Genomic DNA, 21888 nt, shown 5'->3' with positions numbered 1-21888 from the left:
AACAATTTTGACTATTGAAAAACGTAAATATTGAGGAAGATACAGTGAAATCAAATACATGATAGATACATTGAAGATTGGATTAATCTCTGTACAATCGTTGGAAGTTAGGGATACATTTAAGCCTTGAAGGAGATTGGATGGGTCACCCACGTGGGTCCACCCCGATCCATGAGAGATTAAATATATAATTATGTATTATATATATTAATAAATATAACGGGAAAAGACACAACTATTGAATGAAAAGACACAACTATTGAATGGAAAAGACACAACTATTTGAATAGTTATGTCCCTTGAGGCTTATAAAAGGTTTCTGTTGAAAATAAATAACATATATTTTCCTCACTACAATCAGAAAGAAAAGTTCCTTCTTCCTTCTTCTTCTCCCATTCCTGTAAAGTTCTAAGTGAAGATTCTTGTGAAGATTTCTTCTACGAAAAGCATTGGAACTATTATGTGACAAAGTAGATTGATAGACTATAATTCTTTTGTGTAGTTCGTGTCCATATACATGTGATTACACTATTAGACTAATGAAATAAATTCAATGATCTTTCAAACTATGTGTTTGAATTAGATTCCTCAAGCCCCATTCATTCAAATTTTCAACTTTGAAAACAAAAGGGAAGAGCATATGGGAGGCATTTATTTTATGACTAGGTAAATTATCCGCGCTTCGCGTGGTGGTGAACGGCCTCATCAACTGTACATATAACATTTTCTAATATCTTTTTTCCTTTTAGCTAATGTACACATATCCAACTCATTTGTTTCTACTTTTAAAAAATCCATTCATTCATTACGATGGTTTTAATGTAACAAAAATATGACACCAGATTCTGATCTCCTACTAAGCAGTTTTTGTAGTACGAATCTGGTGTCTCGTGTGGAGCATGAGTTATTGCTAGAAGCTAGGGTGACTATTGAGGATGGACTCTCTTCTTCTTCTTTATTTTGACGATATTGACAGTTTCTTACAATTTAATCAACTTCCAAATGAAAGATATCAGTTGTAACAGAAGGCAACAGATTTTGCTCGAGGGTTGGCAACCTGATTAGACGAACAAATAAATACAATTGAGATAGTTATATAACCATGTGATACAAAAGAGATTACTTGAATTTCTTCTCTAAAAGTAAACATTAATCATTATTAAGAAGTTAAGGTATTCAGCAGTATACCTGTAACATCACAACCTTCCACAACTGCGTCTACAAATGAAAACTCACAGTGAACAACATTTCATGCATCTTAAATAGTATTGCAACAAATTAAATGCCAACTTCATTCTTCAGTATCCAAGCACATAACAAATTATAAATGATTCAAACTTATCAAACAATATTTAATTAATCATAGAAGAAGTTTCAGTCTCGGAGAAATATGTCTTTGAATTTTTCTGCCAACAAACTGATTTCAGGATTTGATAGCTCGATCCCTTCTCCGAGATGAATGAAAAAGTTGAAGTCAAACCTAATATTATTTTTTCCCCAATGATGCCAACCTAACCTATCCATCTTGTAGCAGCAGTGCGCTGGAGCAAAAGTCTATGAAGAGTTTTTTAACATCCAACCTAAAATCGAAAATAATTTCTGCAAATTCATCACAAAAAGTGTAAACACAAAGTAATCAACACAAAAATCTTGAATATACGTAGCCTACTTTAATCATGGAACCTTTCTCCTTTCATTACAAAGTTATGTAGCGGAAATGGATACTAAAAAGAGAGAATTCGAAGAAATATGAAAATTGAATAGCTTCTACAGTATATATATGTATATATATATATATATTTAAGTAAACGATAGTAAGAAATATAAACATTCAATTACCTTTTCACCTCTGAATATTTTGAATGATAAAGGGGATCCCTTTCTCACTTTTGAATCATCCTACAACTTGATTTCATCACAACTTGTAGAAATGATCATTAGAGAGTTCTGAGAAGGGAACTTTAGAGAGAGGTTTGAGCAGAGGAAGAAAATTTTTTATTGAAGAGAAAAGGAAAAATATCTATTTCCTTTACAGCTGTTCCCTTATTCTTATACTTAAAAAAGCTAAATATTTACTAATCTCAACTAACCTTCTAACTCCCTTAATTAATGTGGAACCCACAGCTAACTAACACCACACACATAATACTAACACCACTATTAACTAACACATTATTTACACCATGTGCATATATGTGCACAGCCCATGTTACTGTCCAATACAACTTTATCACTTTTGAATCTGTGGCATATTGTTTTGAGATTTTCTACAAAAAATTTTTGCTCGCTATGGAGTGAAGAGAAGATACTACAAGATTAAAATAGCGAGGAAGAGGCATGACAGAAGATGCGGTGATGGTTCATTGACTATGACTTTACGTAATTTTCAGAGTCCACATCAAAAAAATTTCTCTTAAATTAAAGAGTGCAAATTTACCAATGCCAGCCAAGTTTTGAGATGTGAAGCTCAAGTTATATAACAAAAGAAACTAAACGAAAAAAATCATACTTCTTGGGCAAATCAATCACCAGAAGTCATGAAACTTATCTCCCGATAACTCTTACATGTTCTTCTTCATCTTTTTTTACCATTTTTTTCTTCCTATGCTTCGAATTCTTTTTATTCATGTCCAATAAAGGTGTAACTATATAGAAACCTGCAAATAGAATACTTCTTTATGCACAAAAGAGTTGCTACCAAACTCTGTAATCTCTTTAGAATAGGACTGACACAACACCTAAAAGAAACATCCAAGTTTTATCTCCCAAATGAAGATGTTATCGTTCATGTACTACTTCAGTCTTCAATCCAAGCTTTCTTCCTTGTCAATTTCTCAATCGTTTGTCTCCAGGAGCATGGATGAGACTAGTGATTTCATCATTAAGCCTTCGAGCCATAGAAAGATTGTCACAATTTAATAAAGCTCTATTTCCAGTAATATTATATTACTTTAACTTGAGTTGCATACAATTGATGAAATATATGTTCGCTTCTTTGAGGGTGCAAGTCATCCCATGAAATTAACTCATGTGTCACTCCAATTTAATGAAGCAAAAAACAACTGATGCTCTTCTTAGTCTTTGTAGTCTCTTCTTCACCTTATATTAACCATATCATCACAATAGTCAGCATCTGCATAAACATTTTTCAAGAATGAATAAGCGCCACCATCTTCAGGTTTCACTTCAATTCAATTTTCAGCAGCTTACAAAGTTAGCTACACGTGCCTATATATCGACACCCACCTAGTAATCCATTCTAGACAAACACATTACCAGCCATTTTCATGGCCTCTTTCATCTCCGTAGCTTCTTTAATCAACCCTGCATGTGGAAACAAAGTACAACCGATGCTCTTCTTGGTCATTGCAGTCTCTTCTTCACCTTATATGACCATATCATCACAGTAGTCAGCATCTGCATAAACATTTTTCAAGAATCAATAAGAGCCACCATCTTTAGGTTTCACTTCCATTCAATTTTCAGCCGCTTACAAAGTTAGCTACACGTGCCTATATATCTACACTCACCTAGTAATCCGCGCTAGACAAACACATTACCAGCTATATTCATGGCCTCTTTCATCTCTATAGCTTCTTTAATCAACCCTGCACATGGAAACAAATCCAACATACACCCATAATGTTTTATTCTTGACAAACACCATAAACCCCTTCTATTTGTTTAAGGAATTTGCTAGCTTCACTAATAAGAAACCCATGGTTTCCTCCCATTAATAGTGCCCAAAAAAGTCACCCGTTAGGCCTAACACCAATCTCCATCATTCTACATTAAAAGGAATAAATAGAAACTAAATGAAAATTTTGTAGCAAGACGTAGATATTATATCGATAATTGGTAAGACTTTAAAAGACGACAAGAAAGCACATAATGTATTTCGGTTTGAATCTCATATTTGTATGCACAAAAAACTTAGTATTCGTTTGTCTAAAATCAAATTTACTACACTTTCAAGAAAGTTTCAAATGTTTCAAGCGTAAAATGTTAAAACACCGCAACAGGATTATTTCTTATGAGTAGCATAATTATTATTTTTGATAGGTATGAGTATCATAAATAATTAATGCGATAAAATAGATACTTGATTACTAAAGTGACAGAGAATGTCGTGACAATAACAACAGTGCAGTTATATGAGGCACTACAACAAGTGATGGCAGACTTGTGATCCTTATACAATCCAAAATAAAAAGAGATCAATTCGTCAATTCAGGAAAATTTAAAACTACAAAATTTCTACTTATAACTCATTATACCCAAATGAAAGGATGGACAAGCCTCAATGGAAAAATTTCTTAGAAAAATAATGGAAGAAGGAAAGCAATACCATGTAATAAATAGTGGTTGATCTTTCGCTCCAATTACTGGAAAAATTATTGTTCTACTTTGAGATAGAATCTATTATAAAGTGAAGCCAAACGATCAACGACTTGAACTTTCAAAAAAATTGTGATGGCATGTACTGAAAACACACTCCAAAATCATTTACCATTCTGAAAAAGTAAATTAAGAGAGAAAAAGTGAAGAATATCATACATGAAGCAGAAATATTGAATTAGGAATCAAGGGAATTGCCGTCATCAACAAAGAACACACCGATTGATAGAACCTAATGGGCTGTCATTAAAGAGAAAAAATGGTTGGGTTTATAAATAAACGGTGTCTTTGATTTTATTTACGACAACTAATGAGGTAAATCGAGGAAATAGGAGAAAATCTAAAAAAAATCAGCAGAATAAAGGAAAAACGCAATTCCTAATATGTGGGCTTGCCACATGTTTAGGATCCTCTTTATATATATATATAAGATTTTCATGGATCTCAACTCTACTAATTCCCAAGTTATCATTCAAGAACCAAAACATAATTCAAATAAAATTCAAATGTTTAACCTCCTAAAACATTTCACTAACTAAAGTAATAGGGTTGATAACTTGAAATATTTAATCTGAAAGTTTTGTTCAAACTTGTAGAGTTGTCATATTGTTTTTCCTTGACACAACATATAAAAACCTCATAGAATTTGTTTTTCAATATAAGGTAATGAGAATGATTAAGTGACATTCATTTTATACCACAGTGCATAAAGAGTTCCTTGAAACAAAAATAAATACAATTCAAATATCTTCCCTTGTCCTGGGAGGCTATATCCACTCGCCATTAGACCATTCTTGGTGAAATCTCCACACGTCACTAGGATATTCAATGTTATCCCTAGTAGTAGGAAAATAGAAATAGCACTTCTTTCCAATTTTTCCAGTGATAAGACCGAACCACCAGCCATCATTGGTGAACACATCAACCATATCATATAGACAGAAGTCATTTTTCACTAGAATTATTTTAGTTTGATGATCAGGTGGAACTGGCCAGACCATGGAAACAATTACAATATCCTCTAGTGGAGAGGCTTCATCATTAGTCAACAGAGTCTTGTACTTGACTCTATAATTGTCACGCCCCGGGAGGGTACCCTAGACGTAACCGGCACTCATAAACCATTTCTGGCTCCCAAACGAACCACATAGCCTGATCACACAACCGTTCATTCATTCAATCAGCGGAAGACAAAAAAATAAAGAGAATATTCGGTGGGCAACTCAAAACATCGATCTAACTCAAAGAATAAAGGCCATGGGCCAACAAATCAACTCTAATATTTGTCATTAAAAATAGTTTGACAAGAATAATGTAAGGAAAGAAATACTCAATCGACCCTTCACTATCTAGTCTATGAAGCCTCTATCACTACTATCTAATTGGTGCCAATGACATATTCATGGCTACCTCAATTCAAAATGAAAAGGGCTAACTCGATGCAAGAATGATATAAGCGGTGTCCTCCGAATGTAGGGAAGGACTCACCAATACGCTGAGTGTGTATAGATCCTCAATGGTGCTTCTATTGACGATCTCTTAAACCTGTCTCTGCATCATGAAATGATGCAGGTCTAAATGGACGTCAGTACATGGAATGTACGAGTATGTAATATGGCAGAATGAAACATACCTCAAGGAAGAATAACGTTGGTCCAATATCTCCGAATCAGAAAGATAAGAGAGACTCAAATAAGGCGTCATAAGTCTAAAGTAAGAAAACATTTTTAGACAAAGACCAATCACACATCATACAATCCAATACAATCATACACAATACAGTTCAATCAAATTGTATACCATCCGATTCAATCCAATCGTATACAATCAGTTCAATCAGGTCATATACGATCCAATCCAATCCAATCATATACCTTTCAATCGTACACTATCCAATCACATATAATATAATCCAATCCATCACACATCACCTAATCCAATCATATAAAATCAACTCAATAATCAACTCAAAGGACTCAACTCAATAACTATGCAAATTAAATTATGCAATGTTTTATAATTCAACTTAATCATCTACAATCACATTCAAACAAATCATATCAAGAATAATCCATTTAATTGGGAGTTTCTCTAATTGACAACCATCACCATATGAGCGAGTGATAGTACAAAAAGTCGACGTTGTTGCCATATCCGTTCATACCTTGCCAGGGTATGAACGAATCAACCAATCATGGATCCAATCCAACCAAGTCCTATAATGTCAGGACAATAAAATGGGAAGCATCCGACTTTAACGGTTCCATCCCCTCCTATGTTTGGCGACGTAGTTTATTGGTTCGAGTATGGACTATAATCTTACCCAATTCGGTGCTCGATACTCCTCCCAAGACTCAATATGCTCATATCTATCAAGTGAGTAAAATACTCAAAATACTCATTTAGTCTCATTGGACTCTTTCAAATCAACTCATTTAGTCTCATTGGACTCTTTTCAAAACTCAAATCAAATTTGGCCTCATTGGACCTTCTTTCAAATCGATTCATCTCAAATCATCAAACTCTTCTCTTTAAATTGATACCATCTAAACTCAATGGATGTAGAAAATATTGTATGCATTTAAAATATAATTTCAACTCCTCAACTCTACCTCAAAATAGACATTTTAATGTAAAAATGTTCAACTCATTTATACTCAAAATACTCATGTTCAAAATAATTAAAAGACTTTTCAAACTCAACTCATGCTTAAACTCTTTTTAAATCATAGATGAAACTAATAATTCTTTAGACTCAAAATAGTGTGTAAATAGTTTATGCAAAAAGGTTCACAAATAATTTATTTAAAGCTCCTCCTCAGAAGATCATTTATTTTCAAAATATTCCTAAGACTCGAATCAACTCAAATTATGCACATCACATACCACAAAATCGCATTAGACTCCAATCCACTTCATCACACAACATGCTCATCAACATAACCTCTCCATTCACATCATCGTCAAATACCATTATTCACATCATCATCAAATATCATCATCACATCATCATCATCATCAAATATTATCATCACATCAATCGTCAAACATCTACTCCGAAATCCTTGTTTTAGTCCTATGTTTAATTTATGGAAGCAAAAGGACATTCTTAACTATCCAATTCATTCTTTTCATTCCAATCAATACACATATACACAAAACCATCCATCTCAACTCAAGACAAATTATGACCAAAGAAATCTCATCTTGGGTTCATGTGAATAAAACATGAATCCATAATCTCAACAAAACTCAACTCAAGAATATCATCAACATCTATAAATCTATATACAAAGATACATTTGTAGTCAATAATATTAAAGATAACTATTTAGTAACTCAAGTCATTCAAATCATCAACCAACCAATAGTATCTAAAAACATTTTATAGTTTAGGAAAACTTTCAAGAAAACCTTCTTAGAAGGTTCAACTCTTTCACAACTCCTATCCAACACATCTATGGGCATATGGAAGAACTCAATCTATATTTTAGGTTAGTCTTACATACCTTGTTTGAAGACTTTGAAGAAACCTTGATGTTAGGTCTTCAATGGAAGGCTTGAATTCTTGAAGCTCTTGAAGGCAATCTTTGTTGGAGAAGGATTTGGAGAAGAAGAAGAAGAGAGAGAAAATTTTAGGGCTTTTTAGAGAGAGGGAGGACTAAAAAATGGTCCCAAAAGGTTCAAAGATAGGGTATATATAATTAGGGAAAAGTCCAAGTTTCTCCTCTTCAAAATCTGAAAAATTGGGCAAAAACCTTGTTGGCGCTATAGTGGTGCATCGCGCCACTGCAGTGCCAAGCCAAAATAGGCTTAAAACCCTGCACATCTAATAGTGGCGCATCGCGCCAAGCCCCAAACTACTGAGGTTGTTTTCTGGCGCTATAGTGGCGTGGGGCGCCACTGGAGCGCCAAGCCTAAATTTTGCCCAGGCCTGAAATTCCTGCAGTACTAGTCTGTAGTAAAATGGCCATAACCTTTGACTCCAAACTCCAAAAATTGTAATCTCGGTGGAAGTGGAAAGAAGACTCAAATACTTTTAATTTGTTATGTTGTGGGCCACCCAGTTGTTTATATCCTAGGAGATATGGTCGTTTGAAGTTTACCCTTATACTAACTCATCCGAAAACTTAATCGATTGGAGTTCTTTGGACTCGACTTGGTGTTAGAGATCCCTTATGACCCCTAAACACATCTAACTCACTTCAAATACTTAGGAATTAATCCTAACTCATGTGTAGAATTACAAGTCCTCCGGTCCGAGTCTACCCACACGTGAAAAAATGTTTAAGTGTTTGCGAAAAAATTTCCGGGGTGTCACATTATCTCCCCCTTGGGATCATTCGTCCTCGAATAATGAGTAAACCAATGATGGACTCGAGGCACGAATAAAAATCAAAACTCAATCAAATCAACCAATCGAGCAATTTAGACAATTGGCTATTCAAACTCAAGAATAGACAAATCATTTCAACTCAGAAATAGGGACATCACCTTCATCATTCTCATCATTTGGCACGAATAGAACATCGAAACTCCATCAACCGAATCATTCAAACATCTACATACTCAACCGTCGAATTCCAATTCACGAGCGACATTTCCAATCCTCTTCACCATTTCATAAGGTCAATATATCGGTGTCCGAACTTCCTCTCCTTTCCAAGCCTCATAACACCCTTCACGTACCTCCAATCTTTCCCCCAGATGCAATCATTAGTCTACTACCATCACTCTCACAGTGACAACCATACACTCAAGATTATCACTCTAACTACCTCACTCATATCTAAGAGTTCTCGAGCCTACTTTAATACTTATACCCTCATCATCGTATGAGCTCTTTCCCAGAGACACAATAACATACTCTTACCTATCTATTTCTCATCACAAGGTCTCATCTCACTCCTCCTCCACACATTTATCCTCAACTAGACAAGTATAACACAACTATCACAATTGGTAAGCACTCACTCTCCCTCATTTACTCTCGCTCAACTCCATCCACTATCATCTTGGCTAACTCATCACTATCGGAAGATCAAGACTTACTTTGGCTCATTACCTCATCATCTCCCCCTTAGCTTAAAGGCAACAACTAAAGGACTCTAACTAGTCACTCAAAGCGACTCACAAATTTAGAACCTCATTCAAATCTATACTATTTCATATACGCCACTTAAGCCTCTTCTTACCATATGACTTAGACTCAATTCACTATTTACATCTGAGGGTCACATAACCCCTCCATTCATACCACACTCTCCTCGCAAGTTAATATCTTAATCTCTCGCATACATCATGTCAAGCCTACTAAATAAAATCTTAAAACTAGAACTATCACTGTTACGACCCAACCCCGTGGGCCGTGACTAGGGTCCAACCTGGACCCCCATTTATGTAACTGTCAACTATAGTCAAATTGGACTATGTATAACGTGATACTGCTCCCAAAAACCTCAATGGGTTAAAACTTTTCCATGTTCATATAGCCTCCTAGATATAGGAACCAAACACATGAATCTAGTGGGTGATAAAATATTCATATACGTGTGGCCTCTTTCATTTGCATTATGTCATGAAAGGGAAAGCCAGCCGATAAGGCTACCACAATATAATAGCTTTTACAACATATCGCATAGGCATAACCAAAATAAACTCCTAAACAACTCCCACACATATGTCTACAGACCTCTAAGAATAGGAACGACAATATATGGCGGGACAGGGCCCCTGCCGTACCCCTGCATAAACAAATATATACATCGCAGGAGAAGGATGTTACACCCCGTACTTTGATACCTTAGAATGCTTCTTAAACTTCTCAAGTTTCTGGGAAGTCTCTTAAGGTTCTTAAAAGTCATTATGTGAGTCGGATAGTTAATAATACTATCAGATAACTCCAAGGAAAGGAGAACGAAATGTTTCATAATAAGGAAGATTGGAAATAGGGTTATAAAAATTCGAAAGGAGTTGGAGGCCGAGAAATGAGACGTAGGACTCGATTGACTCGCGTAAGCTACCAACTTGGAGGTCTTACGTACTTAAGCTACTCGAGTGCGTGTTGAGACTAAGTAGCAAGGAATACATAGGCTCTTAAAGTGCGATGAAATTACGAACCCATGGAAGAGAAATAAGAAAACGATGCACCTACTTAAAGCAAGTAGGTGACTCACCTACTTGACACATGGCAGCACGTGATAGGTACACATGGCAGCTCAAGAAAGTGACACGTGGCAGCAGGTGACACACCATGGGGTGGAACCCCACCTGTCACATGGCAACCATGGATTGGTTGTATAATTGAGGTGGTTGTCTAAGGGTGTGACACGTGTCACCCTTTGGGAGTCCACCAGCTCAAGATTCCACTCAGCAAGTTTAGAAGAAGCTCCATTGATTTGGAGCCAAGTTTTGGTACCAAATTACCGATGTATATATTTGGTTACATAGGGGTACGGCGGGGGCCCTGTCCCGCTATATGTTGTCGTTCCTATTCTTAGAGGTCTGTAGACATATATGTGTGGGTTGTTTATGAGTTTATTTCGACTGTGCCTTTATGGCACATTGTAAATGTTTTTACGTTATGGCAGCCTTGTCGGCTTGCATTCTCTTCCATGATACGATATGAATGAAAGAGGCCATAAGTACACGAAAAAGTTTTAACTCATTGGGGTTTTTGTGAGCAGTATCGCTTCACTCATAGTTCAATTTGACTACAGTCGACAAATACATAAACGGGGGTCCAGGTCTGACCCCAGTCGCGGCCTACGGGGTTGGGTCGTGACACAATACTCAAAACCTAGGCTCTGAAATAGTGAAGCACTTACAATATAGCTGAGCGGAAATCCTAAGCTAGCGGATCTCCGAAATGAACATCTATACCTACATGTATGAAATGCAGCCCCCCGAAGAAAGAGGGGTCAGTATGATATATGTACTGAGTATATAAGCAAAACATAACTGAGATAACAACTGAACCAGGGATGCAGGAAACTAAGTATAACATTTAATAGGGTACTGTGCCTGCACCTCACAAAATAAAGTCATGTATACCACTATCACATACCGTTTCTAGCCCGCTCGGGGACTCGGTGTTACAAACACATCATCTATCATGCTAGGTATATATATGCCATTAACACTGTGGGATGTACAGCCCGATCCCTGTATATAAAAAGTACATGCTGAGGAACGACAACCCGATCTATGTATCATATAATAATGTCGAGGAATAACGGCCCAATCCGTATATCATATAACAATAACGAGGTACGATGGCCCGATCCGTATAATGCATAATAATGCTGAGGTATGATGGCCCGATTCATATAATGCATAATAATGCTGAGGTACAATAGACCAATCCGTATAATGCATAATAATGCCGAGGTACGATGGCCCGATCTGTATAATGCATAATAATGCCAAGGTATGACGGCCCAATCCATATAATGCATAATCTGTCATGGAACGTACGACCCGATCCTTACATAGCAAAATGTGCTGAGGTACATCCGGCCCGATCCATATATATATCATAATGCATATACGTGCACGCAAAACTCTGTAACATATCAAATATCCCTCAACCATTATCGTAAAGTATGCCCAAGAACCCCCAGGTTTAGGAGCTTACACATCCAATCACTATTTAGTCTATAGAAGGCTCGAGGGTCGTAGTTTAACTACTTTAAGGCCCTTAGCATTTAGGAGTGAACTCGAGTCACGAGTTATACTCGAAACTTACAACTGGAACTACCTCTACACTCAAATCATATCTTATTTCATTTACATTAAGACGTCCCATAAGAAAGAAGCGATAGGCTCTACATATATTACCTTTTATCATATAGAAGCCTTAAACGGCAATAACTCAACTATTATAGGAGTTCTACCATCACGAAGTGGATAAGAATTATAAATTGTACTCGGAACTTCACGAATGGAGTTATTCCCATGTTTCATATGTAGAAACCATTCATAACTTATACGTAATACATTCCAAAAGAAGGAGGAATAGCTTTACATACACTACTTTTCAGCATATAGAAGACTTACAAGTCCATAACTCAACTATCGCAGGAGTTCTAATATCTAGAAGTGAATAAGATTGATGAACCATACTCGGGGTTCTATGAATGGAATTATTCTCATATTACATACACAATTCACTTAAGACTAATACATGCCAAAAGAAAAGAAGATAAGCTTTACATACTTATGCCGAAAACATGCCAAAAGAAAGCTTCACATACCTTGTCTGAATTATTCCTTATCCTGCTTGCCTCGCCGTCCTTTGAACCTATTCATCATGAAAGTAGTATGAATATCAACCCCTTTTACTTTTCATCACCCTAGGTTACATCTTAGTATTAATGGAATCTATTTCCTTAGTCGTTTCCTCGACTAGTTTTGTTATTCGCTAAGGCATTGATGAAAATTGGGCAGCACCTCCCCTATAATGTGCCCTATCCAAACTTCCAATTAGGTCCCTAAGACCTACAGCCAACCAAAAACAACAACCTACAGCAATTCACACCAACAATATACAACATAAACTCCAAACGACTTATTCAAAAATACGGTAGCACAATAGAGCGTCAAGCCTTTATTTTGTAACGCCTTTCATTATACGCAATGATGGGTCGTGTGGATTCAACCAGCAGCACCCTAACCCATATTAGAACATATTTAGGCCCTACAACAACACATCACACCCCTGCAGCAGCACCTCACACGAACAACACTATCCTTCGACGACAATTTAACTATAGCGATTCTAATTTAGTTTATTTTGAACGTCGAGCATTTCTACGACATTCTTAAACTTCCAGCAGCATAAAAGGGGTGTAATACACCATATAAAAACACCATAAACTTCAAATTAAAAGTAAAAACCTTACCTTTTCCAAAATTGGCCAAAACTCGCCAAACCTATCAAAACGTGATAGGTTACGTAAGTAAGTCGAGTCCTACGACTTGTTATTTTGGCCTCCAATTTGTTTCAAATCCTTATAGACCTATTTACAACCTTCACTCTTAAGGGGCGTCACATCCTCCCTTCCTTAGAGTTCTTTAATCATATTATAGATAATCTGGGTCACGGGACATCTTTCAAGAAGCTTAACAAGACGTTCCAAAAGTAAAGGTACGGGGTATAACATCTTTCCCCCCTTTAGAACATTCATCCTCGAATGTAAACCAAAACCTTCCTCCGGACCTTATACCGATTATATGGAGAGGTCCTCTATCCCGTTGCCATAACATATACTTTCATCAAGCAATCAATATCAGAGTTCCAAAGGTTAGGATTACCTGCAGGCATAGGGAACAGGTGATATTTCTTTTTCATTTCTTTTTTTCTAGTTCTCTTACCACACATCCTATTGCACCCTTTACACGAACATGTATAGGAGCTTAAAGTAGCTCAAGATGCCTTAGCATCGCCATACTAGTCTGCACGTAAACCTGTATCGTTCCTTGCTTCTTTCATCTAATGTTAAGGCTCCACTATAGCTTTTGTCCTTAGTACTGATTGTACCTTAAAGGTTTTGCTTCAAACTATCTTATACCTTCCTTTAATGTATTCGAGTATGGCAGTTACATGGCTACTACCGACTTCTTTTATCAAGTAATCACCTAGTTTTACTGTTGGCATACCTACATTCGTAGGTTGTATCAATTCTTTTGCAAAGCTACATCCCCTATCCCAATGGGTCTTGTCATCTTTCACGGTGGAATCACATATCCACAACACTTCTTTATACCACCATGCCATGCAAGGACAACGTATACATACATCCATATCATCTTATGTCACAGCTGCATAGGGCTTTCTAGGAGATTACCCATCCTAGTACCACTCTCGCCTAAGCACGCTTAACTTTGGAGTTCTAATGGGATCCGGTGCATTAATGCTGGTATGATTGCATCCTGCCCCATGGGGTGCATAGCTACTGAAGAAGATGATGACCCAGCAGCTGATCCAGTAGGCCAAGCTGCACTGCCCAAGTTACCCTTATATTCTTATTACACGAACCACATCCTATCTTTAGCTACTTCCTCATAAGGGTTTACTTATTTTCATAACTATTCTCATTATATTCACATCATATCCTATTCGCATTCTACCCCATAGTATAACACTTCTTAACCTTTTTCATGATTCTTATTGTGGGTTACTTACCCTTGTTAGTTAATCTTATCCTTAATATATCGTTCTATCCAGAACTACCAGTCTTTCCTAAATCATTTTCCTTTTATTTCAAGGAAGATTTGGGCAGAGTTTCCTCTGTATTTCTTACTATATCAACACCTGCACGCAGAAAATGCCAATAATGCCTCATAGGGCAATACGCATAAAGATACATATATACGTATTATATCACGTCATATCGCAGCCTCACAGGGCACCCAATATCAATAATAGTATAAACTGATGGACTTACCTCGTATGTCCAACTCGAACTGCACCTGTTTAGACTTTCCGTCTACTTTTCCTTTCAATTTTCAACTTTACATGTCAACCGTAATTCAATACCTTACCTGACACCTATCATTCGTTCCTTGCTTACCTGCATGTTGTGTAACTTCTAATATTGTCAGTAACCTTCTTCTATCGATGTTGTCCTTCTGCTGAAATCACAAGTTAGTATGAGGAATTTCATTCCCTATGACTCGGCTATGTCGCACGATCGTAGATATGAAATAAAGGTAATTTCCTAAATGTCCTGCAGCCTCTTGTCTATAGATGTGGTGCACAACACACCGATAAATAAGACTCTACTAGACACGGTCTATAGACACTCTAAGGATGAACTGCTCTGATACCTTTTCTGTCATGACCCAACCTCGTGGGCCGCGACTAGGGTCCTACCTGGACCCCAATTTACGTAACTGTCGACTACAGTCAAATTGGACTATGTATAACGTGATACTGCTCACAAAAACCTCAATGGGTTAAAACTTTTCCATGTTCATATAGGCTCCTAGATATAGGAACCAAACACATGAACCCAGTAGGTGATAAAATATTCATACACGTGTGGCCTCTTTCATTTGCATCATGTCATAAAAGGGAAAGCCAGCCGATAATGCTGCCACAACATAATAGCTTTTATAACATATCATATAGGCATACCCGAAATAAACTCCTAAACAACCTACACACATATGTCTACAGACCTCTAAGAATAGAAACGACAAAATATGGTGGGACAGGGCCCCCACCGTACCCCTGCATAAACAAATATATACATCGCAGGAGTAGTACTAAAAAGCTAGGCTCTGAAATAGTGAAGTACTACCAATATAGCTGAGCAGAAATCCTAAGCTGACGGATCTCCGAAATGAACATCTGTACCTGTAGGCATGAAACGCAGCCTCCCGAAGAAAGGGGGGTCAATATGATAAAAGTACTGAGTATATAAGCACAACATAACTAAGATAACAACTGAACCAGGGATGCAGGAAACCATGTTTAACATTTAATAGGGTACTGTGCCTGCACCTCACAAAATAAAGTCATGTATACCGCTATCACATACCGTATCTGGCCCGCTCGGGGACTCAGTGTTACAAACACATCATCTATCATGCTAGGTATATATATGCCATTAACACTGTGGGATGTACAGCCCGATCCCTGTATATAAAAAGTACATGCTGAGAAACGATGACCCAATCCATGTATCATATAATATTGCCGAGGAACGACGGTCCGATCTGTATATCGTATAACAATGCCAAGGTATGACGTCTCAATCCGTATAATGCATAATAATATCGAGGTACGATGGCCCGATCCATATAATGCATAATAATGCTGAGGTACGACGACCCGATCTGTATAATGCATAATAATGCCGAGGTACGACAGCCCGATTCGTATAATGCATAATAATGCCGAGGTACGACGGCTCGATCCGTATAATGCATAATTTGTCGTGGAACGTATGACCCGATCCTTACATAGCAAAATGTGTCGAGGTACGTCTGGCCCGATCCATATATATATCATAATACATATACGTGCACGCAAAACTCTGTAACATATCAAATATCCCTCAACTATTATCGTAAAGTATGCCCAAGAACCCCCAGGTTTAGGAGCTTACACATCCAATCACTATTTAGTCTATAGAAGGCTCGAGGGTAGTAGTTTAACTACTTTAAGGCCCTTAGCATTTAGGAGTGAACTCGAGTCACGAGTTATACTTGGAACTTACCATTGGAACTACCTCTACACTCAAATCATATCTTATTTCATTTATATTAAGACATCCCATAAGAAAGAAGTGATAGGCTCTACATATATTACCTTTTATCATATAGAAGCCTTAAACGATAATAACTCAACTATTACAGGAGTTCTACCATCACGAAGTGGATAAGAATTATAAATTGTACTCGGAACTTCATGAATGGAGTTATTCCCATGTTTCATATGTATAAACCATTCATAACTTATATGTAATACATGCCAAAAGAAGTAGGAATAGCTTTACATACACTACTTTTCAGCATATAGAAGACTTACAAGTCCATAACTCAACTAGCGCAGGAGTTCTAATATCTAGAAGTGAATAAGATTGATGAACCATACTCGGGGTTCTATGAATGGAATTATTCTCATATTACATACACAATTCACTTAAGACTAATACATGCCAAAAGAAAAGAATATAAGCTTTACATACTTATGCCGAAAACATGCCAAAAGAAAGCTTCACATACCTTGTCTGAATTATTCCTTATCCTGCTTGCCTCGCCGTCATTTGAACCTATTCAACATGAAAGTAGTATGAATATCAACCCCTTTTACTTTCTATCACCCTAGGTTACATCTTAGTATTAATGGAATCTATTTCCTTAGTCGTTTCCCCGACTAGTTCTGTTATTCGCTAACGCGTCGACAAAAATTGGGCAGCACCTCCCCTATAATGTGCCCTATCCAAACTTCCAATTAGGTCCCTAAGACCTAAAGCCAACCAACAACAACAACCTGCAGCAATTCACACCAACAATATACAACATAAACTCCAAACGACTTATTTAAAATACGGTAGCACAATAGGGCATCTAGCCTTTATTTTGTAACGCCTTTCATTATACGCAACGAGGGGTCGTGTGGATTCAACCAGAAGCACCCTAACCCATATTAGAACATATTTAGTCCCTGCAATAAAACATCACACCCCTGCAGCAGCACCTCACACGAACAACACTATCCTTCGACGACAATTTAACTATAGCGATTCTAATTTAGTTTATTTCGAACGTCGAGCATTTCTACGACATTCTTAAACTTCCAGCAGCATAAAAGGGGTGTAATACACCATATAAAATACCATAAACTTCAAATTGAAATTAAAAACCTTACCTTTTCCAAAATTGGCCAAAACTCGCCAAACCTATCAAAATGTGAATTCTGGACAGCCTACTGTCTTGTATTGTCGCTTAGTTTCGAAGGGGTAACTGAAGGAAACAAGATTTGTGGCCTCAATGAAAGTTATAGACATGTGTATCAAGGTCTCAAAAAATTTTGAATTACCCCTACAGCAATTTTGTACAAAAATATATGACCAAAATACTCACAACTGTCCGTGCAGGATTTTCAAAACCAAATCTGGGCAGTACCTCCTCTACACTTCATCACCCTTTTTTGCGAAGCTAAAAGAAAAACTGGATTTGAAAGTATAAATAAAAGTTATATACCTATGAAATAACTTTCCAAAACATATTGAATCACCCGAAACTAGGCTATAACAAGAAATTATACCAATATTACTAACAACTGTCCCCTCCAAAAATGGGTCTATTCCCTAGTGTTTTCTCTTTAAGTTTCTCTTAGTTTTCCAAGTGAAGAACTGAAAATATGGTTCCGTAGGCATCGTAATATACATATATATAACTCCACGTAATTGAGGAACACCGTAGATAATTAATTGACGGAGGAAAAGTGAAGAACTCACCTTTAATTCTTCTAAACCATGGCTGCCTCCTTCCCTTCTTCTTCTCCACATTTGTCTCTCCATGTTTTGGGCTGATTTTGGATAAATAATGACTTAAGAGTCATTAGCATACATATATATGGTTCCTTAGGAAGTGCCACATGTCATCCCCTAAGGGTGACACGTGTCAAGCCCTTATTGGGCCACGAATCCATACCTAGCCTCCAAGGCTACCATATGGCGGTGTGGGACCCACCTCAAGTAGGTGCGTCACCTACTTAGTCCAAGTAGGTGCATCACCTACTTAGTCAAAGTAGGTGCATCACCTGCTTCCGAGTAGGTGCTACGCCTCCTTCCGCCTCTCCCGTGGGTTCGTAATCTTGTCTTACTTTAGGAGCCCATGTAATCCTTGCTACGTAAGCTCAACATGTACTCCAGTGGCTTAGTTATGTAAGTCATCCAAGTTGGTAGCTTACGTAAGTAATTCGAGTCCTACGACTTGTTATTTTGGCCTCCAATTCGTTTCAAATCCTTATAGACCTATTTCCAACCTTCATTCTTAAGGGGCATCACGTCCTCCCTTCCTTAGAGTTATTTAATCATGTTATAGATAATTTGGGTCACGGGACATCTTTCAAGAAGCTTAAGAAGACGTTCCAAAGCATAAAGGTATGGAGTATAACAATCACAATCATTTATTACACCTCATTACTCACCCTATAGATACTCCACTCTAGTTGTAGGCCTCAATCAACCACCATTCTTACTACTTCAGTTCTACTCCTCTAACTCCCTCTTCCTACCTCTACAATCATTCTACCAACCATAGCTCACTATACCTCAAACCATATTCCCTTTAATAGTAAAACTTATCACTCAGATATGCAACTTCCCCCTCGAAGGTGACATTCGAATCAAGATGTAGTGATAAGATTCTAGGATACATCTCGCTCTAACTCAACGCACGATCCATACGAATGAGAGTACATTCTTCCAAATCAATAGAGTTAAGCACAGTAATCGGCTCCTCTCAAGCCTTGTGCCTTCTCTTCCCTTCCTCAAGACTTTATCTTAACTCATCAACAAGAATCTCATATCTACCGTTTCAACTACCTTGAGTATGAGGGGTAGTCAAATGGATTTGAGCAACGCACGAATTAGAAGGGAACATTCATAGAGTTAAACTCTATCGCACGAACTCAGAATATGAAAGAAGGGAAACAAATTCTTAATGTCCTATAGCCTCCTGATTATAAGTGTGGTGCACACCACACCCATAATCAAGACTCTACTTGACATAGCTTCATAGACTCCCTAGGACACTTGAACTCTGTGCTCTGATACGATGTTTGTCACGCCCCGAGAAGGTACCTTAGATGTAACCCGCACTCAGAAACCATTTCTGGCTCCCAAACGAACCACATAGCTGATCACACATCCGTTCATTCATTCAATCAGCAGAACACAAAAAACAATAAAGAGAATATTTGGTGGGCAACTCAAAACATCGATCTAACTGAAAGAATAAAGGCCATGGGCCAACAAATCAACTCTAATATTTGTCATTAAAAATAGTTTGACAAGAATAATGTAAGGAAAGAAATACTCAATCGACCCTTCACTATCTAGTCTATGAAGCATCTATCACTACTATCTAATTGGTACTAATGACATGTTCATGGCTACCTCAATTCAAAATGAAAAGGGCTAACTCGATGCAAGAATAATATAAGCGGTGTCCTCCGGATGTAGGGAAGAACTCACCAATACGCTGAGTGTGTATAGATCCTCAATGGTGCTTCTATTGACGATCTCTTAAACCTGTCTCTGCATCATGAAATGATGCAGGTCCAAATGGATGTCAGTACATGGAATGTATGAGTATGTAATATGGCAGAATGAAACATACCTCAACGATGAATAACGTTGGTCCAATATCTCCAAATCAGAAAGATAAGAGAGACTCAAATAAGGCGTCATAAGTCTAAAGTAAGAATACATTTTTAGACAAAGACCAATCACACATCATAAAATCCAATACAATCATACATAATACAGTTCAATCAAATCGTATACCATCCAATTCAATCCAATAGTATACAATCAGTTTAATCCGGTCATATACGATCCGATCCAATCAAATCATATACCTTTCAATCGTACACTATCGAATAACATATAATATAATCCAATCCATCACACATCACCTAATCCAATCATATAAAATCAACTCAACAATCAACTCAAAGGACTCAACTCAATAACTATGCAAATTAAACTATGCAATGTTTTATAATTCAACTCAATCATCAACAATCACATTCAGATAAATTATATCAAGAACAATCCATTCAATTGGGAGTTTCTCTAATCGACAACCATCACCATATGAGCGAGTGATAGTACAACAAGCCGACGTTGTTTCCACATCCGTTCATACCTTGCCAGGGTATGAACGAATCAACCAATCATGGATCCAATCCAACCAAGTCCTATAATGTCAGGACAATAAAATGGGAAGCATCCGACTTTAACGGTTCCATCCCCTCCTATGTTTGGCGACGTAGTTTATTGGTTCGAGTATGGACTATACTCTTACCCAATTCGGTGCTCGATACTCCTCCCAAGACTCAATATGCTCATATCTATCAAGTGAGTAAAATACTCAAAATACTCATTTAGTCTCATTGGACTCTTTCAAATCAACTCATTTAGTCTCATTGGACTCTTTTCAAAACTCAAATCAAATTTGGCCTCATTGGACCTTCTTTCAAATCGACTCATCTCAAATCATCAAACTCTTCTCTTTAAATTGATACCATCTAAACTCAATGGATGTAGAAAATATTGTATGCATTTAAAATATAATTTCAACTCCTCAACTCTACCTCAAAATAGACATTTTAATGTAAAAATGTTCAACTCATTTATACTCAAAATACTCATGTTCAAAATAATTAAAAGACTTTTCAAACTCAACTCATGCTTAAACTCTTTTTAAATCATAGATGAAACTAATAATTCTTTAGACTCAAAATAGTGTGTAAATAGTTTATGCAAAAAGGTTCACAAATAATTTATTTAAATCTCCTCCTCAAAAGATCATTTATTTTCAAAATATTCCTAAGAGTCGAATCAACTCAAATTATGCACATCACATACCACAAAATCGCATTAGACTCCAATCCACTTCATCACACAACATGCTCATCAACATAACCTCTCCATTCATATCATCGTCAAATACCATTATTCACATCATCATCAAACATCATCATCACATCATCATCATCATCAAACATTATCATCACATCAATTGTCAAACATCTACTCCAAAATCCTTATTTTAGTCCTATGTTTAATTTATGGAAGCAAAAGGACATTCTTAACTATCCAATTCATTCTTTTCATTCCAATCAATACACATATACACAAAACCATCCATCTCAACTCAAGACAAATTATGACCAAAGAAATCTCATCTTGGGTTCATGTGAATGAAATATGAATCCATACACTCAACAAAACTCAACTCAAG

General features: G+C 36.9%; 1 protein-coding gene, 1 long non-coding RNA gene and 1 pseudogene across 2 annotated transcripts in view; all 3 read right to left on the bottom strand.

The window, feature by feature from the left end:
* Positions 1-655: 655 nt before the first annotated feature.
* LOC129896008 (uncharacterized) lies at positions 656-1998 on the bottom strand. The gene is made up of 3 exons (XR_008767895.1): positions 1840-1998; positions 1189-1599; positions 656-1057 (listed from the first exon to the last, which is right to left on the bottom strand). It is a non-coding gene; the product is annotated as an uncharacterized LOC129896008 (long non-coding RNA).
* Positions 1999-5165: 3167 nt separating this feature from the next.
* Positions 5166-21888, bottom strand: part of LOC129894750 (protein AGENET DOMAIN (AGD)-CONTAINING P1-like) — a 29032-nt gene continuing 12309 nt past the window's right edge. Inside the window, exon 3 of the mRNA XM_055970402.1 lies at positions 5166-5495. Coding sequence (XP_055826377.1) covers positions 5166-5495 — 330 coding nt within the window. The remainder of the gene's footprint in view (positions 5496-21888) is intronic.
* LOC129897976 (5S ribosomal RNA) lies at positions 14212-14332 on the bottom strand (annotated as a pseudogene).

The sequence above is a fragment of the Solanum dulcamara genome, chromosome 7 (genome assembly GCF_947179165.1).
Source record: "Solanum dulcamara chromosome 7, daSolDulc1.2, whole genome shotgun sequence".
Lineage (NCBI taxonomy): Eukaryota > Viridiplantae > Streptophyta > Magnoliopsida > Solanales > Solanaceae > Solanum > Solanum dulcamara.
Note: the sequence above shows the minus strand (reverse complement) of the source record. Positions and strands in the feature narration are given on the sequence as shown.